General features: G+C 42.7%; 1 protein-coding gene across 1 annotated transcript in view; it reads left to right on the forward strand.

The window, feature by feature from the left end:
• Nucleotides 1–27,805, forward strand: part of atrnl1a (attractin-like 1a) — a gene marked incomplete at both ends in the record, with an annotated part of 208,612 nt that overhangs the window by 162,490 nt on the left and 18,317 nt on the right. Inside the window, one exon of the mRNA XM_079168380.1 lies at nucleotides 10,413–10,508. Within this exon, the coding sequence (XP_079024506.1) occupies nucleotides 10,413–10,508 (96 nt within the window). The remainder of the gene's footprint in view (nucleotides 1–10,412; nucleotides 10,509–27,805) is intronic.

Below are 27,805 nucleotides of genomic sequence, written 5' to 3' on the forward strand. Positions count from 1 at the left end.
CTCCTCACATTACTGCATTATAAAGATGTAATGATCTCATTAAGGAAAGGTTTGCCTGTGCGGTTGACGGCTCACTACCACCCAATCAGAGCCGTTTTCCTCCACCTCGGGGTCCAGAGCCTCGGCCGACCTGTGTCGCTTTGTCGACGCGATCTAATTGGACACGGGGAAGGAAGTGGCAGTCAGCTGGCCTGTCTGCTGCGGGGTGTAATTGGTGGATAGGAAGGTTGCCAGCCAGCCAACCAGAGAGGTCAGACATAATGATTATGCACGCCGTCGCTGGTGCAGGTGGGGATTGATGAACGTTAATCTGATATTTGATTAGTTTGTGGAGGGGAGGGGCGGCGATCAGAAGGTAACATAAAGCGCACACACTCACACTCACACACAACATTTGCCATCTTCATAAACACCAGTGCAGTTACTCACACTTGTGTAATCAGACTCACACACTGGAGCCCCTCTGGGGGCCCGGTAGACAGATGGGAGGTTGGTGCTAATGGGACACACGGCTAAATGGACTAAATGGACGGGATAAACAGCGTTCCCAGGGAAACCAAGGGACTGTGTGTGTGTGTGTGTGTGTGTCAGAGAGATGGAGTGTGTATTTGTTTGTGAGTGTTTGTGAGAGAGAGAGAGCGAGAGAGAGAGAGAGAGAGAGAGAGAGAGAGAGAGACAACAATAAGAGAGAAGGACAGTGTGTGTGATTGGGGCCTGGCAGTGTTTCAGACCAGTGTGCTCATTGTGGAATGTGTGTGTGTGTGTGTGTGGTTGTGCAGGTGTGTGTGTTTCTCCATGTGTGTGTCTGTGTGAGACTGTGGTCACAAGGATGTACGGTTGTTTAAATCTTGTAAATCAGGCTGTCAAGGCGATAATCAGAACCACCTACAGTGTTCCCCTCTGGCAGACACATTTATAAACACACACACACACCTACACACACGTTCTCACAAAAAAGTTCATACTTGTATGCAAAAATACATCTTTCTTCACCGCTATATTACATCATTATTGAATGATTACAAACTTTGTCATACAACCAGGGCAACTAATTCTATGTATACAACAGCAAATCAAAAATGTGTCTCACAAGGCTTAAAAAAATTAAACTCTGACCCCAAAAAGTAGAATTTAGCTGAAACTTATTTACATAACTCATTCTGCATTGTTCAATTTGACACTGAGAGCTCACAACAGACCGGCCATACGGACCTACAGTAAAAGTGGTTTCAAGGTATTTCTGAAGTGTTTTTTCTTTGTGTTGTGAGTCTTTTTGTTGTGAGTGCATCACAGCGTTTGGAAATAGGTCAAAGTTTTTTGTGCGATGTCAGAATGAACGCAAGAACTGTCAATCTTATTGCACAATGTGTAGCTGCATGCAGAAGGCTGATATACATATCATATATATATATATATATATATATATATATATATATATTTACACACAACATATTCTGGTGAAGGACATCTGTTTCATATCATCCATTTCTTTTTTTACTATCAAATAAAAGGCAAACATCTAAAAAACATGTTTTATATAAAAGCACTGCTGTGTTCTTCATGGGAACCAGCAGAATACAATGTGTAGCGAACACACACACACACACACACACACACACACACACACACACGCGGTTCTGTTTGCACGTGTGAACCTTGTGAGTGTAACTTGAGAGTTAGATGTGCCAGGGACAGCAGATTAACTCCAGCTGCTGGACTTTTATCAGCCATCTGAAGAAACGGGATGGAGAGATAGATGAGTCGAGGATACAAACACACACACAGCCTAGTTATCCTCAGCGCTCTTTCCTTTTTTTGTGTGCGTCTGTGTGTGTTGGCCTGTGGAGAATGGGAATAGATGATGGCTGTCGGAGCGGGCCAATGATGAGGGCTAATGTGATAGCATATAATGGATGACCCTTGAAAACGGCCCACTTTTCTCCGCTTCCAGCTTTCTCTGTCTCTCTCTCTCTCTCGTTTCTCTCTTTCTCTCTCTCTTTATGTCTGTCTCCCTCTCTCTGTTAGCGGGTGGTGATTTAGTGGACCAGGTCACCACACTGCTTAACACTGCGATCTTTACATTTAAGGAATAGACAGAGAAAATGAGTAATTTCAACAGCCTATATTTCCTCGTGGTTTAACGCTGCAGTAAAGCCTTTAGACACCTAATCTCTATATCATGAATATTTAGTCTGGCCAATTCACATCAATTATTCAAATTTAGATCAATTCACCTCCATTTGCACAGTTGTTTTGGGAACATTGGTGTCAAACTTTGCTTTTTATTAGCTGTGACAAGCTTAAAGGATTCAGATATTTTAAATTGAAGTCCATCTTAATACTGTGCCGTGTGTACATTGGAAGAGTTATTGGTCACGTTAGGCATTCCTCCTCTCAACATGTGAGTGTTGTATTGAGAAACACGTGAAAAATAAACACTAAGGGAAATATTGTTACTCTTCATATCATCATTTACAGGTAAACTGATTAAAGGTGCTACATTTCATAGTCTCAGCATTGGCATAGAACAAACAGCATGTGAGAAACGTGCCATTTGGTCAATGTTTCTAAATTTGCAGTTGTATTATAATTCAGTGCTGTGATTCTACTGCAGCAGATATGGTAGAAAACAATATTTTTTTTTTCTGGCAGTGGTGCAAAGAGAGCTGTCTGCCTCAGAAGTTCAGAATCACTTTTAACAATGTTCAGGCTACCAAACTGTACATGTATTAGCATTTCACAGTTTTCTCTCTCACAAACCAAAGTGATTCGGCCTATTTTTGTTGTATTTGACGGGGAATGTTTCTCTCTGTGTTTGTCTTTTCTCCCTCCCTTTCTCTCGCCAGTCGAACTGCTAGCAGTAATTGCCAGGCGGTTAGCTGTGAACGGGACTTATTGGTCATATCACAAGAGTGTGTCTGCCTTGTTCGGAGTAACAGCTACAAGCCACACAATCTATAAGCCTTTTTTGTCTCGCTGTGTCTCTCTGGCCCTCTCTAATTAGCTCTCCAAATCAAATGGGGATTTATTCTACCACCATGCCAGGGTGTGTGTCGAAGACGTTCTGCTGCGATCAGGTTGTCCCGTTCACTCGATCGGTAGTCGTAACCTCCTGCCTCCATCTGTTGTAGCTGCTTAAGGGACGGTTTTAGAGCCAGGTTCCGTATCGGACAAGTTAAAGACACACCCTTGACATTTTGAGTGTCTTTGTGTGTCTTTCTCCCCTCGTCGTAACCCTGATAATCCAGCTCTCATAAAGTCCTGCAGCACATAAGCACCTCTACAATCACTGATTGTTTTGCGAAGACCTATTTCAGAAGGGTTGTTGGTGTTCCAATCATTTCCAAACCGTTCTCTACAAACTCAAATGATGTAATCCATCACAGTGAACACCAAGTCTTCATTAATTGTTGTTTCCATTATTGTTATGAGTTCATGCAGTGTAGGTATTTCAAACCACCTGCACTGAACTGCATTGTCACATAATGTTAATGTGAACAACTTTAATGCAGACTTGATATACAATGTGATTAAAGGAAATTCAAAGAGTCTCTTAATTAGTTTTCATACTGTACACAAACAAATGGAAGCCAATGGTTTCCAATAAAAGTATCTTAGCCAGTCGTTGAGAGGGAACTATGATGAAAATCAACAGTGGAATGTGCTGGAGCTGTGGCATCTATAGTCATTTTGATTCCTCTCTTTTGCACATCCTTTTTACACCCTCACCAAGCTACAAAGCTCCGTTGTATTAAGCAATGTATTGGTTGTTTGGAACAAAGTGAAGACACTGGATGGCAGAGACGTGGATCGTGCTGTAGGAGTAGTTTGCCTATCGAGTCATTCTTCTTTTCTAATGATGACCCGGTCCTAATGTCCATGTTCAGGCACGTTCCTGCTAACTCGGGGCTGTCCCGCTGTAGAATCGTCAAGTGCTTGATGGCTCTTTCCCAGACATTTTGAGCCCTCCGTGATGACTTTGCCTGAGGGAATTACCCACAATTCACAGCCTTGTGACGTTAAACCAAAGGGGAAGCCAGGAGGCGTGGCACAAAGGTGTTAAGCCTGTCATTAATAATTTAAGATGGCTCATAAAAAACAGGAAATCAGAGGTATGCATTTTGCCTCTTGTCTCGTAAGGCAAGATCCTGGAAAATGTTCAAATCAGGCAGTAAAAAAAACATAAAGATAAAACTCCACAATTGTACATAACATGTTACAGTGTCAGCAAGGTAACGTGATATGTCGCCGCATTGTGCCATTTGTATTTAAACCATTCCAAGCCCTTGCAGCCTTTCACACTCAAGCATTTACCAGGTGACGTCAGTTACGGCGCATAGGGCATTGGGCTTAGGGCCTTAGAGGGGACATGGGGTCTCAACTGAACTGCTGTGAGTCACTAAACATGACTACAGACAGATTTTTGGTGGTACCGGTTTTGTAAAACCACTCTCCAAATGTCTTGCAGCCACCACTGAACAAGAATATCAAGTGCTTTGTCCACTAACTTGGAACGGCGTGTTGGATGCTGGTGTGGTGTGGCAGATCCTATCAGACGAGAATATCTGTGACCTTGTTTACTCTGCTCGGATCCCACTCGCCACATTCAGCCAGGAGACAAATGTCGCTGGAAACTTGGCAAACATGCAGGAAATGAGATTTGTTATCGCATAACAGAGGCAGCTACGTGTCTGTGTGTGATTCTCAGTGTTAGTCAGTCTGTCTGTGCTCACACCTGAATGTCTGCACACATCCAAAAGACACATTTGGCATCTGTTCCCAGTGTTTTTATGATGTAAATCCACCAGAGCACCCGTGTGTGTCCTTTGTAAAGCACTGGATCAAACCAGCGGTGTCTCTGTGGACGCTGCGCCTGAATTAATTCATTGTCTCTTCAATACCGTAATATCATATTTTATGCAGAGAGGCAAATCCTATCTGTCTCCAGTCACAGCACTGAGCTTCAAAAGCCACATAATAAGGGAATAATTGAAAACTTATCTGTATCAATCAGGGTTGTATGAATACGTTTGTGTATGTGTGTCTTGTTTGTGTCGATGCCTCGTGGTGTTCCAGTGCTGTGCTCTGAGAGTAAGATAGTGTGGGTATCCCTTTGTATCTGGTCTCTTCATATTGCTTTTTTTGAAAGTGTGTGTGTATTGGCGTCTTTTGGGTTGGTGGCAAGTTGGTGCCCCAAGTAAAGGACTTCATGTATGTTGAGGTTCACCTTCTTGACACCAACCATGTGGCCTGAGCAGCATGTCAGCAGCATAATAGCGGCATCTCTAATGGCTTTTATACCGGTTATGTTGAGCTACAGAGACACAAGAGCTACAAGAGCTACTGTATGGTATTTTACTCCTTTAGCCAGGAAACATAACTAACTTTTGTGATTGTAAAGTTCCTTCCAAAAATTGAGATCCATAAAGCTGAGAGCGTAATTTGTCTAACAGATGTATAGCTCTGTTCTGCCCTACTGGCACTAAAAAAAGAAGACAGATTTTGCGGATACACACAATGCTTGACTGACTTTTACATTAGAAGATTTTGCCTTTTTTTCTGGCGGTGCTGAACCGTAAAAATGTACAGTCACGGTCCACCTTTTCAATTGTTCCTTCTCATATTTGCATTTACTTTTGGCTCATTCATTAGACATCTTTTTTAAGAGGGAACTACATTACAGTCTTCATGGGACACTGATATAGAAATCCAGTAGCCTATAGAGATTTCTGGATTGAAGAGTTTTCAACAAGTTCTTTTAAAGAAATCCGTTTCCAGTGGCTGACATTGTAGCAACGTCATGGTGATTATTTAACTTATATTGCTGCTCATCTTAGGACATTGTTGAACACTGACATTAGCTTTAACACATCTTGTGAACCAAACAGTGCAACACGGTGAAGCTCTGACTCTCTGTGGATTTAGGAACAAGTCCGGAAGAGTTATAACCCCTGTCCAGAAATGGTTGTTTCCCTCGTATCTCTGATTAAAACATTAATCAGACCTAAACCTGCAGCCTTCTGTGGCATTGATTAAACCATCTAGTTAGGATACAGAGGGACTGGAGGAACATGGACGCTGATGTTGCATTACATCTACAGGGGAAACGGGGGCAGTAATGTTGGATGAGAAATGTGTTCAGTAGGTTCACATCAGCACATTCTGCTCTGACTCGGGTGTGTTTTCTATGTTTATTTGTTCGTGTGCGACTACCTCATCCTGCTTTTTCGTCTACTTTATTTTTTATGCTAATATGTGAACGTATGTGGACATGTGTACTCTATATCCACTTGTGATTGCTGAGCATGTCATCCCCAAACCAGGGCATTAATCTGCGGATATTGCAGCCTCCACACTTTTGGTTTCAGGCATTCCACAAGATTTTGGAACCTGGCTTAAGATTTGCTCCCATTTGGCCACAAGAGCATTACTGATTTTGGGAGATAAGCTCTTGTTTTCCAATTCATTTAAAGGTGTTGGATGGGGTTGAGGTCAGGGCTCTGTCTAGGCCAGTAAATGATCTTCCACACCAAAACACATTTCTTTATGGACGTGCCTTTCTTCACGGGGCACTGTCATGTTGAAGGAAAAGGTCTTCCTCACGGTTTAACCCCAAAATTGGAAGCACACTTTACGTCTAAAATACCGTATCATGTATGTTGTAGCATTAACATTCCTCTGAACTAAGGGTCCCAAAACGAGAGAAAACAAACGCTGTTCCAGCCTACTGTCCAAACTCTCATGTCCATTCAGAGGTTTTTCGTGCACATATTTACAGCAATTCCATGCCACAGAATACGGGATGCATGCTGCAGCATTATTCTCCCACCACAACACACAAACGCAACAAAACACACTGACATGTGTTCACAGGCTTGCAGATGTGATGATACTATCGTTCTTGCCCTCGCAGAGTTTAATTGCAGCCGCGGTAGCAGTCAGCCACTCGTCGCGTTGTGAAACCAGTCATTTGTGCAGGAGTGCATCCAAAATCAAGCAAACGGCACATTACGGCGATATTTCCGCTTCATCTAACAGGACTGGCAATTTGTGCTCGCAGGTGCTACTTTGGTTTGACCGCATTCTGCGAAGCATAATTCACCATGTGATTGGCTTCATTGTTGCTGCACTCTCATTTTTTCTCCTGGCTGTTTATGCGTCTGTCCGTCCAGCTGAGATGGCTGGGCGGATGGATGGATGCAGGAATGGATGTCTGGATGTCATGCTCCCCCTCGAGGCTGTAGGTAAACACAGGCACATCCAATATGGACGCGTACTCACAGGAAATGTTAACTTTGTGATTTAGTTTGAATTTCAGACATCCGGCTGAAATCCTTGAAACTGGAGAGCCAAATATCGTCGCTCTCTCTCTCTCGCCCATTGACAAGTAGGCACATATAGCTTTGTCTGCACTCCACCCTCCTTTTGTCATCCAGTTGGGGGTGTCTAGAGTGGCGCGGCTTGTTTACAGCACAGCAGAGTTAATTAGCCATTTTATGGCTGATTTACAGCCACGAAAGGCAGACAGAGAAGATGGCCGCTGCCTTGTCCTTGTTGCCCACTCAAGGACTTATCAAAGGGGGGCGTTAAACACACAACGCATGCACGGGCACGCAGACAACAAGTCCGTTTTGAATTGAACATTTGCTTTTGTATGTATGTACACATGCACGGTGGTGAACCGAAAAAAAAAAGTACACACTCGCACACACTTGTATATTCAGTAGACTCTAAAACTTAACGCAGTGCTGAATATTACTTCCTCTTTTTATATCCCAACATAATTCCAATGTCTAGACTGATTTATTAGGCCATAACACACACACACACACACACACACACAAACAAATGTAACCCAGCTCACCTTGACCAGTCTAATCTCACTAACAGAGGAGCCGTGGCTTCAGGGGAGAAAGAGCTGGGAGAACACCTCATATGACACAGAATCTCACGTGGATGCACCCAAACAGAACACAGGTGCAGTTATGAATACGGCCACATGCTTACAAAAGATATGCTAGTCAACAAAAAACTGAAGCCGCTCGGAAAACCTTTCTGAACTCAACAAACAATATGAACATCATGATGTTCATATTGTTTGTTCATTTGACTTAAATGCTTTTTACTTTGAATGTCAAAGCAGTTCGCAATCTAAAGAGATTAATAAAGCTGAACCCTTTGCACAGAAATGGGACTGTTGATTGTGTTCCTCGTGATTTACACTAAAATCAGTTCAGAAATCTATTAGCAGCCAGTAAAGACAATAAAGCAAAATGTGCTGCACCTCTTAGGATCTACGGATGTTTAAAGGGGCTACTTTATCTCATCTGAAGCTGACAAAGAGTACAAAGATACCCTCGCTCGCTCCCCACACCTCCTCACCTGGGCTCTTTCAAATCTAAGCCGACATCAGCAGGAAGCTGACAGCGACGCTCGCGAGCACACACTGTCATCCGGGCAGCGTTAGCATAGCGGTGACAGCTAACAAGAGAAGACATCACGTTAGCCGGCACGGCGGCGTGCTAGCAGAGCAGTTTGCCGCCGCCGGAGCGCCTGACTGCGCTGATGTGGCTACAGGTGTGGTATTCACTCATGCTTAAAGAGTCTGACACTGGCAAGCGAGCAGCCGGCGGAGCACTAGCACAACACCTGACAGCTGGTTAATGTCAATGTGCAGCCTTTTTTTTCAGCAACAGGAGAGAGGACACAGAAGTACAGGAGGTGTTTCAGTTTAGGTAGAGGTACCGGAGTGTGGAAGCCATTGACATTTAGGGATGGTTTGCTTCTTTTTCTCTCCTTTCTTATGCTAATTATTCAGTTTTGTGTTCTTGTTTCTATTGCTTGTGTCGTGGCTCTTCTGTAATTTTTCATTCTTTTTTTTCATGCTTTTTTCTTTCTTTGTTCCAATTAATTTACTTTGGTATTTTCTTAAATCTCTCTCACATCCTTTGTCTGCTTCTTTTTATCTATGCTTTTTATATTTTAATGCTTATCCGTAGTGGGATAATTGATAGCAGAGTGAATAGAAACATATAAAACTAAAACGTGCTAGAGTTGCATCCTCGACTTCTTGACGAAGTCTATTGTTTTTTTTATTATTATTTCCTTCCTACGCTTACTTTTGCATCGGCTGGATTTTCCCACGCAGATACACGAAGGTTCATCTCATGTGTTTCATCTTAGCAGAAAACCCTCTCAGGTTATACACAAACCGAAGTTTTCCCCTCCTGTAAGGGTCACAATCTGCAGCCCAGATTCCTGCTCTGCCTTCTCGGCACTGGTTCAACCAATCAGAGGTGTGTGCGTGTGTGTGTGTGTGCTTCTGTGTGTGTGTGTGTGTGTGTGTGTGTGTGTGTGGCGGGGGCTGCACCAGGCAGATTCTCTGCCCAAACAACAAGCAGCATACTGATGATTAGAAGCTTGGCGTGTAATCGGACAGAAATGAGTTTGTTTTGCGTGAAACAGGTGGCCACCCCCAAGCTAAATGTAGAAACCAAACCGCATTAACATGTCTGTAGTGAAGTGGAAAGAGCTGGGAAACAGGGCTTTTGATGGAGAGGGAAGGGTAGATGAGGGTGCAGTGAGCATGCGGTTATAGCAATCAGTTACAGAACATTCTCACTTTTTGTTTTATCTTTGTTGATGTGCCTTTTTGTGTGGGAGTATCCTCTTGTATGTATGTTCTCGATATGGTTTTCTGTTTTGTTTTTCTGTACTGTATTCTGTGTTTATGTTTTCAGTCGGGGTGTTTGGACCTCCTGCTGATAAAGGCCTCGCCATCTGCCTTTGTTCATCTGACATTTCCTCATTAATGAAGTTTGCACCGCCCTCCTTCCATCTGACTCCCTCCATCCCCCCCACCACCTGCCTTTCCCCTACTCCTCTTCACCTTCCTCCTCTTCTATCAACCATTCTGCTTTGATCTCTGCTCCCCACTTCCCCCCCATCACTTCATTCTCCTCCTTTCATCCTTTTCTCTTGTCTTTCTCCGCTGTCCTGCTTTCTCTCCCTCTTCTTACTTTGCGGCCACATTTTCTCCCGTTCCTTACAGTCTTCCCCATCGCTCTTCTATTCTCTTTTCTCCATCCGTCCTTCAAAACCTTCCTTTCCTCCTTTATTACACGTACATATTGGTTAGAAAAGCTGGCATGTACCATTTGGTTGCTGGGCAAAATATGTCATCCAGATGGGTGCAAGGGATACATTGAGCAACCCTCTCCCTTTGTTCAGTAACTACCATTTAATAAGAGGCCGGTCAACCTCCAGTTGGTCGCAGCAGAGCTGGTCAGCGGCCAACTGTATTAAATAATAATGTATTTCTAATTTAAAAACTGTTTACTCTGTCCAATATTTCTCTCAGAGTAACATGTTGGATAAAAAAAATCCTTTCTTTTTTCTGTCTCCCTCTATAGCAGCTGATGAGAGAGCGGCAGCAGATGGCCAGCCGTCCCTTTGCTTCGGTAAATGTAGCGCTGGAGGTGGGCGGTGACCAAGAGGAGCTGCTACAGGTTGGCAAAAAAAAAGACACAAACACAGTGTGCTCATTTACACGTCCATGCAATTAAGCAAATGTTGCTTTTGCCCTTTGACCCTCTGCCACGACTGGTGCTGTGGGCGGGTGAGTGTGTGGGCGTTTTGTGGGTACACAACAGGATGCTGACTCTAGTCAACAGACTGCTAGTGCAACAAGTTGCTTTTGAGAAAAGTTGCATTTATGGCAACTTATCTTAATCCAAATATCCTGCAGAGGTTGATCAAAAAACATGTCTTACAAAACAAATGGGTTGAACGACCTGTGTGGGCGGACCATGGATGTGAATTGGCCTATTTGCTTTCCCTTGAAAAGGAAATCACTCTGAAAACCACTGAGAGAAGTCTGCTGTGATTGGAGTTGAATAGAGTTGTGATTCATCAAAATGGCAGAGTTTCATGAATTCAGTTCGACATCGTTTGGTTTGCTTGGGAGGCCCAGAGCCATCCCACAATGCAGTGCACAGCCAAGTCAACGTGGACTCTTGTCGATTTCAGAAAGAATAGCAGCAGCTATACTATTGTTTCCTGATTAGTCGCCAACAAGCACAGGGGGCTGCAGTAGCAACAGACCAGACACCACAGCTGAGTGTTTTGGAAATCAAATTATGTTCAACACATGCACAAACAAACACAGAATCCTCAGGCTGATCTGAGAGTACTGACTCACCGGTGTCACCGACCAAATCATGTTTTGCAGTGGAGATCCTCTGGTGAATGGAATCAGCCAGAAACAATCAACATGCAGTCACTCTGTTGTAGATAGGTGGTTTGTAGCCTGATAAACAGCTCAAAGGTTCCTACTAAACTCAAAGAAACCGTTTGAACCATCAACTTACCAGCTTACTGGTGTGTGTACGGATTTGTTTTTTCACAGAGCTGCGGCTGTTAAACTCTGTTTAGAGATGTAATGTGCGGTCCATGGCATCTGTAAATTGATTGAAGTCATGTGGGTCACAGTGTCTTTTTGGGATGTTGGCGGCATCCTCAGGCGGGGAGTTCTGCAAGAAAACAAGCAAAAAAACTTTTGCTAAGCAGGTGCAGACAAACAGCGCTCGTGTCAGCGACGTCCGTATTACGAAAGGAGAAGTTCTGACGTCAGCAAAGGTGGAAGGCTGAGGTGAGACCGTGCAGCTGGTTTCAACAGCCAACTTTTCACTTAGCTGTCCTGTGTGAGAACAGAGCGCTCTCTGGGATTCTCCAACATGCTGGCAGCCATGAAGGGCCCCTCAGGAGGCAGTGTGGGCCCTAAGAGAGGCAGCTGGCCCCCCCCGCTGCTCATATCAGCATTATTTAACAAAGAGATTACAGAGCACATGCTGCAACATGACGAGTGGTACTTCCAGTGAAAGGGTCATCACCATATCAGATGTGCCCTTCCCCTGAGGGCGAGTGGCAGGCGGTTGTCGTAATGGTGGCGTCACCTGTGTTGTGAGATGTCGGTACTCGATGACATACACACGCAGGGTTTAGAGAAAACTAGCAGGGTTTCCTGCAAACTACGGGAGATGTTGAATGTTGATGTTTTTGTCATTCCTGGTGAATATTCTTTTTTATTTTCCAATCTGAAACACTTTGGGCTGCATGCTTGTATGAAAGGTGCTGTAAATATAAAGAGTTAGGTTGCAAATGATGGAGAGTAGCTTACCAGACTATTCCCATACCAGCCCATCTTAAGAGGGTTGTGTTGAAGTTGTGTCCACTCGAGGATTTGCTCACTATTTATTAGGTTGTGAGTGTGATTGCCGTACGCAGAGCAGTTGTCATTTGGTTGAAAAGGCTCATCCTGATTGGCTAAGTATGTGTCGTTAGCTTGTTTGCATAAATATGCAGGCAACGTGTTGCTGAAGGTTGCTACTCTATGACTGATCACACTTTACCTGTACGGCCTAGGAAACAACTAATGTGTCATATTTCGGGGTTTTTTTCCCGTGTTGCTCGTTTAGTTGATATATTGCAACATTGTACAGTTAGAAGTTGTTTAGTGATAGATGACAGTAATCTCATTACACAAGGTCCATGAAACAGCTAAATGGAACACACTCATTTGTCTGACCTTGCCTTGATGTAACTCATATCAAAGCATTAATAATCCTGATGGAAGCAATGCATCATGGGAAGTGAACTATTACCTCCCTGAAGCCACAGTGGAGCTTAGTGACAGATGTTGCAGAAGATTGCCAACCGGTCAGAATCCCTCATTAATCAGACTACATGCAAACAAGTGTGCATGGGTCGCTCTGTTAGAGGAAGCAAAGACCTCCAGTCCATATTTAATATTTTAGTTCATCCAGAGGCAGGCAGACTTGAATATTACCAAATTTAGTTTTTCTGAATTTTACAAAATTTAGCATTTTCAACAGTGTGATTTTCAAAGAACTTTAAAAAAAATATAGAATTACATCCTCTTTTTGTCAGTCAAGCCGGATCATATTTTATTTTTAATTTGGATGGTATGAGAACAGATTTCTTTGGGGGGATCTCAATAATAATGTGATGCATTTAAGATGAAGATGCACCTTCATACATAACATTTTAATGATTGTATTTAAATAACCAGTTACTGTTTCTCTTTCAGTATTTGTTATGATATGTTTTTATATTCTGCAAAACATATTGTGATTTTTTTTTAATGTAAAACCCTCTCTACCCTCTTACCTGGTAACACATCGTGTTCCTCCCTGTTTGAGGTTTCCTCTCATCACACAGTCTGTGCTGAAGGTTGCAGAGACAATGCTATGGAAGCCTATCTGCACACGATGCTTAATTAGTTTTAGCTCCGTTTTTTGACCAGGTTGAACTGGGCTCGGTTCAGTTCGGTTCACTTGCCCGCCGAAAACCTCGGGAGTACCTTTCCTTATCTCTGCCTCAGCCCGGTTTCCCTTTCAGGCTTGAAGGTGAGAGACAATAGGGCAGAACGCTATCTTCACACCGAGGTTAATTACACAACATCTGGTTCATAGTCAAGCATGCAGCTTAGCATAATTGTGTAATGAATGAGGGAAAGGGAACATTTCCATGCTGCCCCGCTATTTTATGTTGTCCCCGCTTACGCAGAGCTACAGAGTATGTTAAACCAAATAGAGCCATCATCACCCTATTTCATGGCACGTTTAGACAGCGAGCAAGGAACACAACACCTGTTGTGTCTACACACACACACACACACACGCACTGTGATTTGGTCTGCATGAAGATATGATTGCATGGAAAGCAGTGTGGTGTGATTAATGGAGGATTGATGCATGTGGAATGTGTTATTTATTTATAAATAATGCATATATTCCGTCTTCCATTACTTATCTCCTTTCAACAAATTAAAGGCAAAAGTGAGGAGCCTTTTCTGCAACTTCCCTCCTTTCCTTCCTTAACACGTAACAATTCAATACAGAATAGTGCAAACTATTTGCATATTAACATCTAAAGAAACAACGTACAAAGAGAATGAAAGAAAGAAAGATATATATATATATAAAATAAAATGATTCAATCATTATTTGAACACCAGCACCACGGTGAAGCTTGTCAGTTTTCTGTCTGTCCAAATGCATACGTCTGTCTTTAGTGTCAAAGTCCTGCGTTGTGTTTGGCCGACATACGCCTCGACCACCTCTACAACCTAAAATGTGCTTCCTTCACACGAAAAACATCTGTTAACGTAATCTAGGCACCAACCACATTCCCCACTAGAACGTAATTGGGAGAACAAATTATTGTTATACAAACATAATTTGTAAAGAGAGGGTTGAGATGTAAGCATGTATGTTTATACACGCTCACATATGCTGTACTGCGGTGCCCACCCACTGTCTGAGTCATGATTCGTGTCCTCTCTCACCACATTGTGTTGCCATATTGGGTAAATACTGTATCTTCTTGCAGTGTAGAGGAAGATGCCATCCTCTGAGCTTCCCTCTTCAGTTTCCTTTCAGAAGCTGCAGTCTGTGTTCACACCACAAAGACTGTTACTCCGTGAGAACAGACACTTTCAGGATCCATCACAACACTATGAATTCATGTGGACGTGTGGCGTGTTAAGAGTCCCAAGGATACATAAAAGATGAACTTAAAATGCTCTCCAGGTGGTTTCTGTCGTCTGAAGACTCGCAATTATAGGTACTTTTGAATCAAGGTTCTTCTATCATCTCTATTTGAAGAAAGTGCTCTTATGGCGAGCTTTCAGGGCACGGTTAATCTTTTATAATGATACTGACTGTCTGAAAGCTGGAAAAGATGAGCTTTTATTGTACTTCTAAAGACTTACAATCACATTCTTCAAACAGAAGGCAAAAAAAACAAACATGTGACAGTCTTTTGTAACTGGAGAAAGTGTTCACATGGCGAGGTGTCTGGGATGGGAACATTTACACAAACTGCATGTGTCACAGCTGGAAGCTAATGTGTTGGCCTTCACTGAGAACTCACATTTTTTTAGGATAAGCCTTTATTCATAGGTTCATTTCAGAATAGTTTCCTGATACTTTTCATGGGAAATTGTAACTTTCTTCTTTGTTTATGTTGAATCGTTTGCTTGCCTGTAGACACATTTCGTATTTTTGAGATTTCGACTAAAAGACTGGTGACCTTGCAATGAATTTATTTGAAGTGTGCCAAACAAAAAGCACCTTTTACCCCAAGAATTCATTCCAAATGACTTTGTTTTCATGAAACTGACGATCACTTCTTTGGGTTAAAAATAAAGATGGAGCACACATGAAGTATCAAGATCCATGTGTTTGTGGTGTGTATAGCAACATGCTTATGATACCGCCTCCTGCTTCTTGTTAACCACAACCCTCCATGCGTTAAATAGCAGTAAAAGCCACTTCATCACAAAGTACATGGCCCTCCTTTTTTGCAGCTAAAGGCCACGTCTTCCATTCCCCAACGTGATGGAAACTTTACAGTGCGCCATGGCTGCATTACAGAACAGAGGCATAGTCATCAGCATAAATCGATGTTTCCACTGCCTCCATAAAGTACCGCCGTTACGTCGTAAAGCTGATGAGCCCGCAGCAACTAGCATCTGCACGCCTCCGCCCAGCGGAGAAGCAGTTCCCACCTTACCGCTGATTAACGGCGGTCTCCTGTTTTCATAATGCTATTTAAAGCAAAGAATGAATCAGTTTAATATCTTGTGTTTTAATGTGGCGTGTTTATTCTTCAATTGGAGGGATTTAATATGACTCCGAAAAGAGGGTTGGTGGGGGGGGGGGGAGAAAGGATGGATGGATGGACGGAGGGAAGGGGAACGAAGGGGAAAGAAGCAGATAAAGGATATTTATGACATCTGGGCGTAATGTATGTTTGGTAGAAAAATACACAGCTAAGTACTGATTTAGCCACAGTTCATATACACACACACACACACACACACACACACACCACTGCAGGGCTTATCAGATAACACACAAGCTTTCATGAGGCTGAGAAAAAGAATGAGATAAGGTAGAATCACACACACAGGCACACACTCATTTGCATTCATCATGGACAATTGCCCGTACACTGCTGAGGTTGACTTTGGCTTTATTCACCTGTGGCTCTCGCTGTGTGTCGCACAACGGACCGCCGACTCGCACACACAAACACATGTTATTAACTCAATAACTCACACCCCTGTCGAGGCTAACGAGGCTAAAACAAACCCATTCCGCTTCATGTTCTGTTTTGCGCTTTAACAAAAATGATTTTATTTTCAGTTCTTTTCATCATCGGGGAGATTAGAAAAGTAATGTCCAGGCCACACGTTGTTTCAGTGGCTGGAGGAGAAGCACCTGCAGCAGCTTCAGCTGCAGCAAACGCACTGATGGTCTTCGAGCATCTCTTTCACTGTGACTCGTTGTCCCTTTCTGTTTATTTTGTATCTACTTGCCTCTGCGACTCTGTCGCTCTGAGCTGTAGCTTGTTTTTTTTTCTGGGAAAGAAATACGAGTGCAGGAACTGAAAATCATACTCCAGACATACGATACAAAAGATCTGAAGCAAGTCCGTTTATTATTATTATTATTATTTTCAACTAGCAATTTCATCATTTTGCAGTTATCAATAACTTAATTGAGTGTGAGGATAAAGATGGAAACTATATTTGATATTAAGTTATAACACGTGAAAATGATGGTGGAACCTGTTGACCCGGCTCAGATGAAACACCACAATAACCGGCTCCTGCTTGGACTTTAAATCATTGTCGCTAGCGGGACAAAAGGAAGGGGAACTTTGAGGAATTATAACCATTTGTATCCCCTCATTTTCTGAATGAATCGGTCTGAGAGTTTTCCAGTTCAGCAGTTCTAAACTGAACGAGGGTTTGAATGCTAAGCTGAAGGCAACAGCAACTGTGGAAGCGAGGCAGCGCTCGACAGTTTAGATTGTAAAAGGTGCATCGGATAAACTGTCTGTGGTGGAAGATCTTTGTGAATGTAGCACTGCAGCTAGTTTTGTCTGCCTGAACTGGCTCTCGGGCTTTGCTCCATTTTTAGGCCCTTTTTAAAACACCTTGAAAAAAACCGTGTAAAAATCTCCGAGCAGTTTTGATGTTGCAGCGTTCTGATCTGAGAGATCTTTGTCAGGTGTTATCACAGCTATACCAGAACGCAGAAGAAGAAGTAAATAAACACATTCATCACTCAGGTGATTATTTATGATCTGCTTGATTGAGAGTCAATCTACTCTCAAGTTGGTCCAATCAGAGCAGAGCTGCCTGATACTCCCACATGGGGTTAGAAAAAGAACTAGAAATGTCAAGATCAGTGTTAAACAAGCATATATTAAGTATAGCATTAAAGAAATAGTCAAATATATATATAAATCACAATAAGCATCTGGGGAAACAAATCCTACAAACTACCATCTAGAGAAAATACATAGAAAAGGTAAAAACATAGAATATCGTAATACATTTTTAGGAATGCAGGCAAGTTCAGTTAAGTAATTGGGCAAAAGTGTTATTTTAAATACAACACATAAGAAGTCAATATTACATCATAAACCACAAAAATCATCAAAATCATCATAAAATGTACTATTAAGAAAAAAATAGCAAAAACAAAAAGTTGAACAATGTCAAAAAACAAGTAATATATTATTCTCCCAAATTAGGTTTTTGAGAAAATACAGGCCGGTTGAACTATAGCACTCTTTCTAAATCAATATTTAGAAATATTTTGGGGAAATATGTATAAAAGAATACACAAGACATCTGGATCTTTTCCTTTTTATGGAGTAGAGCCAGATGTAAAAGGTTTCAAGGCTTTCGAACAAGCTGAACTTGTTGTACTTTTACTTCCCTCTCCTTCCTCACCTACAGGGGAGACCGGGAGCAACAAACAGGTAACTTTTTACAGCGGGGTGTCAGTCTTCAGGCTTCACACACAGGATGTTACGTCTCCTCCCTCTCTACGCCGGACTGCTTTTCACCCAACCTTCAAAAGCAGCCATTCTGAGAACAAAACACTTATAATTGAAATACATATAATGAAATCGATCATATACGTCTAAATACGTGTCTTATAAACTAGTTATTTTCTAGCATGTAATGTTATAATAGTAACTCCACGCTGTCTGTTGTCTCCCTTTTTTTAACCTTTTATCTGAACATTGTTTCATTTGGTGTGTGGTCCATCCAGCGTTATGCATCTCACCTCTTTCTCATTTCTCTCACCTTATCTCCCTTCTTTCCTCTCCCTTATTGGTCCACCCATCCCTCTGCCTTCCCTCTTCTCTCTCACTCTCACTCTGTCCAACATAGTTTAGTGCCAGTTTCAGGTTCAGCTGACCAAGCAGGCGCGCCCATTAAGTCCTGAACACTCAGTGAATGCAGTGTGTGTGTGTGTGTGTGTGTGTGTGTTCAAATACCTTCTCTAGTAGACGTATAGGCATCACTGCCGGTAATAGGTGAAGATGTGTGCGCACATGTGTGACTTAACAGACCTTAAACTGTCTGTGCAGGTAACTAGCAATGTGTCACATATGACACTCACTAACATAGAGGTGAAGCACAGTTCATCTTGTGTAGCGTTTGAATTAGGGAGGAAAGAGAGAAATAAAAGGAGAAGGAACTAATGTGACGGACTGTAAAGCGATGTATTTTCCGTTTATGTTCATATTGGAGTCCTTTGTGCTGCAGGAATCGCCCACGAGACACTTGAACAGTTCCCATAGGCGAGCGGAGAGCTGTTTTATTTAGCTCTGAGCAGAATAAATCTATGTTTGGAGGTCAGGTTGCCTCAAAACACCAGAGAGGACCAACTCAATACACACACCTGCAACTCTCTAATGAACAGACAAATGCTGCTGTCTAATAAAACCTCATAGCGCTACAGTAAAGATGTTAAATTAAAGGTTATTCCTCCTTGAAGAAAACCGCTGGCCACTGATTTTAACCTTCATGATTTACGTAATGCTTGTATAGAGTGACATATTCAAGACTGAGACATTCATTGTTTTATAACCATACAGTATATCTGTAGTTAGCGTAACATTTTAACTCTATTCATAAAGACAGCGATCATTCAGCCAGGAGACGAGAAGTTAACGATGATGTTTTATTTCAGTAACGGCCCTTCCGAGGTTATTTTAACATAAAAAACAATATTTTCCTTAACTGAACCAAGTAGTTTTGTTGCTGAAACCAAAGTGAGTTTCCTGTAAAGATGGAAGTTTATTTTGAAAAGACCGTATGCCAAATGACACGTTCTGCTGGTTTTTCTAGGAAAACGCAGGAAAAATGAGAAATAACTTCATACGAAGTCAGTAAAACAGACATGGCGGTTTTGTAACACCACGCTAAATGTCTTAAACATTGTTGTGTCATTCATACACCCCTTGAATCTGAAAACAGTGTTGGGATGATTTTGAAATAGAAGTTCAAACCTCTCACACCTCTTAACAACTAGCTAATTGCTCTGTAAAGCAGGCTTTTTGGAAAGTCACAAATAATGTGTTAGATGCCTCGTGATTCCGCTGTTTTCCGGGTCTTTTTAAAACCCAGACAACGTTTCTAAATGTAGGAATCGGTGGAACAATGCAATAGTGTGGTAACTGGCAACCATATCTGTTCTTATTGTTGAGGCCATTCCCTCGGTGTGCAGCCGTTTCTGCTCTGCCCTCTTAATGATGAGTGTGTCTCTCTGTTCTCCTCTTTTGTCCTTGATCGATACCTCCACTCCTCCTCCTCCTCTGCAAGCCGTCAATACTGAAAATGGAGGAAAAATGTAGTTTTGTTTCCGGAATGATGATGGCCCTTGGAGCATTGTTATGTGGGTTCATGTGCACAAGTGTGTAGACGTGTAGTGTGTTTACCTTTTATACTGTACAAGAGCGAGCGTGTGTGTGTGTGTGTGTGTGTGTGTGTGTGTGTGTGTGCGTGCGCGCTCGCTGATTTATCTGTGTGTGTGTGTGTGTATCCTCCCCTGTGGAAGCAACTATACATCCTTGGCAGCCAGAAAACACATTAATCTTTCCAACACTAATAGTGAAAGGAGAAGTGGAGAGGACAGAAAACTGTGTGTGTCTTTGTGGATGTGTGCGTCTGCAGGAGGAGGAGGATGAGGAGGAGGAGGAGGAGGAGGAGGAGGAGGGGGTGAATAAAAGATATACTCCACCTCCCAAATTAAGAAGAGGCAAAAAAAAAAAAAAGTCTGGCTTTCATGAGGCATTAGAGAGATGATTAATTTGTCGTCTCAGAGAGAGAGGGATTGAGGGAGAACGGGGGAGAGACAGAGAGAGGTTGTGAAGTGGCCCTTCTGTCCTCCCTTGCGGTAATAGGATTGTTCGCTCACCGACTCGCTGATTAAAATGGAAATTCAACGCAACTGCCGGCTCGCACAAACTCACCTCTCTCTCTCTTTCTACTCAGACACAAACGCGCACATTCATGCAGTGTGCTTAATATGCAGGTGTGTGGAGACGAGGATGTGACCCGGTGTCCCACGCCGAGGACTGGAGGAGGAAGGAGAAGAGGGAAAGACAGAGACGGGGAAATAAACAAGTGGAGGGACGTGATGAAGGAGGGAGAGAGGGAGAGGGAGGGAGAGAGGGAGACATGAAAGACGAAAAGAGGATGAAACAGAGGGTGAAAACGGGATAGGGTAGAAATGAATAAATAACGAAGTGGGAAGAGTTACTTCAGAGTCCCATTCATTGTCTACGTGGACATTGTTGAATGTGTTTTCTTTAACTACATGTTTGTGTGTGCTTGACGGATATTTCTCATATTCTGAGATGTCTGTGAATATTTTTGAGCATTTTCCTACAAAAGTCCTTTTCAAAATCAAAATCATTAAATTCCATCCGTCTTCACAGGAAACAACTGTCGTTAGGTTTAGGCAACTAGACTACATAGGTTAAGGGAAATCTCATGGTTTGAGTTACAGTAACTGATCAGATGAATCAAAGTTGAGCTCTCCTCACACGGGACGCGTACAGCGGTCACCTGGGTGAAAGGTGTTTATGTTTATGAATTGATTCATTCTGATTAGTTTTCATACGCATAGCACATACGCTGTATGAGCACAGCCTGGATGTGGGCCTTCTCACGCGACAGGTGGATGCAGTATAAGAAGCAAGGTCAGCAAGATCATTTTATCAAACAATAACAACGACAGCACAAGTTTTGAAGACAAACCAATTCACGATGATGATGCTTCCTCTTTTTTTCTGCCGAGATATCGACGGTAAAAGTGACGGCATTTTAAGTTTATATTGTTTTAAATCAAAAGTTCTCAAGGATAATATTCCAGGACACCAGACCGGGAATTACTAAATGTTTTTCTGAGAGATCTGCAATGTGTGTGTTTGAATACATTGGTTTATTGTCCAACCAATGACTCCTCCTACTTTGTATGACAAAAAGTACAAAAGCAGAAAAGCAATAAAGTCAAGAAATACAGACGGACTGTGGAGAAAAACAACGTACGGGAGTAATGAAGAGAGGTGTAAAAGAGATGAAGAGCAGCAGTTAGAGGATGGCAAGAAGGCATGTGATGTGTGTGTGTGTGTGTGTGTGTGTGTGAGGCAGCAGAATCTATAGACAGATTAACACTCCGATAGATGAAATTGTAAATAATTTGCTGTAATGGTGCATCCCGGCTCCGGGAGCAAAAAGGGTGATTCAACATGACAGTCGATCTGGATCCCACTCTGGGAGCCTTCAAACAGCGCTAAGCGATTCGCTTGACGAGCAGCCGACTCCGTTCCCACCGACGGAGAGAGTGCAACTCTGAGCCACCGACTCCCAGCGGTGCAGCTTAAAGCCAGAGAGAGGTGTGTGTGTGTGTGTGTGTGTGTGTGTGTGTGTGTGTGTGTGTGTGTGTGTGTGTGTGTGTGTGTGTGTGTGTGTGTGTGTGTGTGTGTGTGTTTAAAATAATATCATTCCTCATGTCTTCTCCTCATTTCAGCCCTGACACTTTCTTTCTCCCTCGCCATCTCTCCTTCTCCTGTCCTCCACCCCCGTAAACTCCTGTTTTGTTCTCCCCTCCCTCTGTTCTCCTCCTCCTCTCATCTCTGCAGCTACACATTTTTCATTTTTTCTTCCCTTTCGACTGTGTTCTCCTGCCGCCTTGTCTTCTCTTCTTCTATGCTGATGCTATGTCACGCCCCTTGGAGTGTGATACCGACGCACGAGGAACCCTTTAGCCTCTTTCTGCGACGCACCCAGCATTACGTAAACCCATCCGCGTCATTATTAGCCGCTCAGAGAAAATGCTCCGGGACTGTGATAACGTGGTATAAAGGTAAAAAGAAGCCACGCAGGGCGAGGGGGAGTGGAGGTGAATGGGTCAAACAAACACAGGACTTTCAACCAGGAGACCGGTGTTCATGTCTCTATAAGTTACATTGGTGATGTTTGTGACAGGTTTTCCGTACTCTTGCTTCATGGTTTACTTGTTTATGTAGTTATTTTAAGTCCAACCATGACAAAATGTTACTTTAATAACTTTAACCACCTGTTAACTGGGCTACCAAGTGTGCTGGACAGCGTCAGAATGTCACTTGTTGGAGTGAGAAGGTGTCGTTTACTTCCTTGTCTCCTCTCTTCAATTCCTCCTATCGCACTATTTTCATCTCCTTCTTTCCTCTCCTGTCTCTCTCCCTCTCCTTGTCCTTCTTGTGTTTTGGCCTCCTATATCGCCTCGTCTCCTCTCCTTTAGTCTCCTAATTTTCCTCGACTTCTTACCTCTCTTCTCCTCCGCTTGTTTTCTCTCCTCCTTGGGATCTATTGTAATCTGCTTGTTCATCTTACCTCATTTCCTTACTTCTCCTTTCATGTCCTTGTTTCCTTTCCTCTCCTCCTCTCCCTCTCGCTTTGTTTCACCTCCTTGTTTCCTCTCCTTCCCCTCACCATTTCCTCTCCTCCGTTCATGTCCTCTTTTCTCCTCTCCATGTTTCCTGTTCTCTATGCTCCTCTCCTCTCCTGTTTTCCCCATTTACATCCTCTTTTCTCCTCTCCTCTCATCACTCGTCTTCTTTTCTCGTTTCCTCTCCCCTCGTCTCTTTACTTTATCTAAACCCACTCTGTGTGTCGCCGTGTTCATACATTATAAAATGTGAGAGTGTAGAGTTGTCGGGATAATGCTGGAGGACAGCCTGCAGGAGGCTGTCACGGAGACAACAGAACGTCCGCTGTGCGCGGCCTTTTTGTTTACTTGTTTACCAGCTGTAGGTGACAACACACCGTTATGAGACATGAAGCACGGCTTTTATGGGGAGCAGAGAAGAAAGTGGAGGGGAAGAGAAGGGACAAGGCACACCATATCTCCTGTTGGATCTCTCTGATTATCAGGATAAAGATACCACTGTGTGCCGGAAAATCTCCTCTCACTCTCAAAGCTGGAAGGGATTTTCTTTTTTCTTAGAAATAACGCAAACATGTCCGCCCGCTCCCTCTGCCTCTCTCTCCCCGGGCTGTGAGCTGAATCCAGATATAAATGGCAAACTGCACTTTTTCCCTTTCTATTTATTATAAGAATACAGCTTCCTCTTAAATGCCATGAGGGAGGAAGAGCGCAGCTGCACATGCCCACTCTGTAGCTCTAAAGGTCAGAGGTGAGGAGCGGTGTGCGCTGTTTCTCAATCGGTGGGTTGACAGATTTCTAGCTTTGCATAGAAGTTGTCACTCTTTATACTACTATATGAATCGATTGCGTTGGTTATATGTGAACAGTGTAACAGTGAGAACAGCCTGAACTGGATTACCTTGAGTACTACTAGTACTACCAACCGGCATTTAGACCTCTTCATTTCATAAATAAGTGTGTACCATTTCTGCCCTCAGTTTATCCACAAATGAACTCTCTGACATATCGCTTGGGAGCTGTGCTCTCTGCATCCACTGTGCCTTGAACCGATAGCAGCAAAACAAAATAAGGCTGCTTGTGTAAGCAGACTAATTGCTTCTTCTGAGTTTCCATTTTGCAACATTAATCCACCTTTCAAGCTCCACCAAAATATGCAGAAGTTCTCATTGGGCCAAAGTGTTGGATGTGACCCGAAACATTTAAAAAGCCCGACTTCAACCAAAGGAGGCCAGAGAACAAAAGATGCTGCAAAAAGATTTCCAGATTGAAATAGATATATCTAACAAATTCTGTTAAGGATTTATGTGTAAACGGATGCTTACATTGAGAGAAACACAAGCAAAGAATCCTTTAATTAAAAGGAATAGTGTTGCTAAAACATGTCCAAACATGCACTCCACACACACACACACTCTCTGTCTCGCTCCCTGATCGGCAACATTTCCTCTCAATCCAGCAGACTCCCTGGGGAGGACAGCGACAGACAGACAGAGAAGGAAATGTGGAAAAAAAGCAGTTTTGGATGCGCAGAGGATTGGACGTGACAATTTTCTGCCCCGCGGGGGTGGACATGCATGGTCGGTCTAATCCACTAAGGAGGGCACGACAGGGGGGCACTCTCCACACCTCAGGGGTCAGAGAGTGAAGCAGTGTTTGTGTGTGAGTGTGTGTGTGTGTGTGTGTGTGTGTGCCGGACCTGTCTGATATATGTTCGACAGGGAGGCCGGTCGGGGTTACAGCGCGTTCAAAGCCTCTCAATCCAGCATCCAGCCCTTTGTGTCAGTTTGAAGTCACTTGAAAAGCCACCAGGGAGGATGAGAAAGAAGGAACGAGCGATGTTTCACTTTGAGATAACCTTGAGATGTTGGTTTCATGTCTTTAACATTTGTCAAACCTTGCTTTAGTGAAAAATTAAGCATACAAATAATGCGGTACTGACTCCTAGACTCCTTAAATGAAAGATTTTGCCTCAAATTTGGTAAGAAAAGTGGAAAACCCTGATTTGAAGGGCTTTCATGAATAAAAATGATGCCATATCCATGTCAGGGAGTGATTATATCGGGATTTCAATATTTATTTTCAGGTACTTCTATTACTTACTAACATAGAAACTCCTGTAGATTCAATAATTAAATCAGAATAAAGGATTCAGGTTTAGATTCGATACCATTGTGTCGAACCCCGACCTACATATCGGCACCTCTTTACACACAGCTTCTTTGCTCTGAACGGAGAAGTGTTAAACGTGTAACATCCAGATAATCAGCATGACAAAGATCCTTCTGTGTATTGAGATTGTGCCTGAGGCTTTCGTCGATACGAACAGAGATAGTACAAGAGATGCACCTGATACACGAGTTCTAGTGCCTTTATTTTTTCCGGTTTGAGCAGTGATTCATGGGTCAAAAGATGGACATCTTACTTAAAAACTAGGGCCAATTTGTTCTCAATATTCCTCATGCATCTAGACAAACACAAAACCCATGTTTCAACATTTTCATGAGTACATTTCAACATCTAGTTCAGACCTGCTTCACACCGAGTCCTGTTTGAAACAATGTTATTATGTCACCCAGACATCCCGAACAGTTACCGAGTGGTTGTCCAGCCATGTGTTGATAATGTCACTTGGAGAGGATGAGTGTTCGCGACAGACAAAAAGAGGTGGAGAAAATGAGACGGACAGAAATGGAGAGACGGATAGATGGAGCGACAGTGAGAGAGAGAAGGCCATTAGGGAGGAAGAGATAGAGAGCGAGAGTGATGGAAGTAATGGGCAAGACGGAGAGGCCTGACAGTGAGGAGCGTAAGGGACAGCGAGGGGAACTGAGGAGGCGATCTGGAGGGAGGACAGGGGAGGAATTTGGAAGGCGGAGGATGGAGATGATTTCTCCCCACTAGCCGTGTTTCCATTAACATATCTTTTTTTGCACATTTTGAAGTATCGCATTAGAAAAGCTGTTAGTAAAACGGCAAAATTCCACAAAACTTCCTCAATTGTGCAAAAAGTTTTTTTCGCTCACTTGAGGTGGTTTTGAGTGTCGATATACTAAATTAGATGTGGAGTCGCCTTCGTCGAATAAGTTCTGACTTCAACTGTTTAAATCACATGACTGATCAGCTGTGCTCGTTTACCTCCGTCTCCGGACGGCATGAAGCACGGCCAACACGAGCTGACATGAAAGCAGAATTAAAACTTGTAACAATTGAAACAAATTCCTGAAGACCTCTCCCAGGTTTCTCTTTTCCACGGGTTAGGGGACTTGTCTTATTTCAGGTTTGCAACCCCTTACTTATGCTTCTCCGTTGGTTCGCGCCGAACCAGTTGATGGAAATGTGCCTAATTGGCATAAAACTAGTTTGACACTTGAAGGGAAACAAGAGTATTCATCCTGTGACCTCCGGCCACGTCGGTAAATCATTCTGAGCGGTGGCGTTGCAGTGATTGGTACCTCGCTGTGAGGTGCCAACCAAGTTATGTTTGACATGATTTTTAGATTTCTTGGCTGAGTGATTATCAGTTAAATATATATATTTTTAGATAGACTTGACTTACATTTTTCAATCACCCTCATGGAAAATGTATTGACTCAGATTTAAAAAGCATTTAAATGTCACGAGGCCGATGCTTCTCAAATCTTCCTTCTTGTCCCCTTTCAATGTTTTTCATATGCATTAGAATCTGGATTTCCTCTGTTGGAAGTGTAGGTTGACGTCAAGTGTCTGGTTTAGTATCTTGATAGTTCACCAGGTAAAACCTCAGTAGGCCGTGAGGCCCAGCAGTAGGTTTATTACCTCACTGATTTGTTTATTTTCTAAAACAAAGATCTGAATGAACGTCCTATCCCGATATCAACCCTGTCAAATATCTGTATGACCTGTTCTACTCTTCATTCCCCGTCTCATTACCTCGGTCTTATGACTTCGCTGTCCTCTATTTTTTATAACCACTTTTCATTTGCTTTTACAATCTTAACATATTTCACACTACATACAGAGCATCACAAAAAGCGAAGGACTAATAACAAATATCCTCACAGAAACACGTTGCTTATTCTGCTACATTGCCGTCTTTTCTTTTCCTCTTTGGTTGAAAGCACAACGCCGACGTCACCAGCACGCACATTTTCAGCATTAGCGCCATTTATTACGGAGTATTCAGATCTAACGTTCCCTGTGTCCCTCTCCATATGGGAGTCCATAATAAAGATGATGGATGTAAATACATTAGTGCTTGTTCATAACCTCCAGTAGAGCCTCAATAATTCTCAATTGAGATGAGGATGAAAGAATGTGTTCAATGCCATCAAGTAGAGTTATACTGTAACTGATAACGCTCTACGTATGACGGAGCCCAGTCACCCAAAAACTAACACAGGACTGCTAGTTACAGGTGGTAATGGTGCCAATGGTGATCATTTTGTATTAATTAACAAATTCAATAAGTCTGTGTTATTGTCCTCTGTGATCAGTGAGTGTCAGGCTGCTTAATGTTATTTTATTTTAATTTATTTTGTAATCCTCATTCAAACTAAATCGCTGGTTAAAAGTTACTTTTTTTTTCTTTCCTATTTTTTACCAGTGTGAGTTTATTGTCGTACCATTGTGTACTCGTCTGTTCTCTGTGTCAGTAGCTTCTGCTTATTTCAAACAACGATCCCTTCCCCACTTTTCTGTTTCTCGGAGCGGATTGTATTCGCATGCCTTGCTCGCTTCCCACCAGTAAATTGCATACTTATTTGGATGGTTGGTTTTTTGGAATTTGCACTTTACCACAACTGTGATTTTGCGCCGCGACATCCGGAACTAAACATTCAGTTGAAAGCTCTGAGAGAACACGGCTACGGAGAAGAAAAGGAAGCATATTTAGAGGAAGATAAACCTTTGACTACATTCATCCATCATGCTCCTGTAGCACCTGAATTGACCATTTTGTTCATCCAGGGGACAAAAATGTTCAACAATTGTTTGTTTGA

This window comes from Pholis gunnellus (assembly GCF_910591455.1).
Source record: "Pholis gunnellus genome assembly, chromosome: 11".
Taxonomy (NCBI): Eukaryota; Metazoa; Chordata; class Actinopteri; order Perciformes; family Pholidae; genus Pholis; species Pholis gunnellus.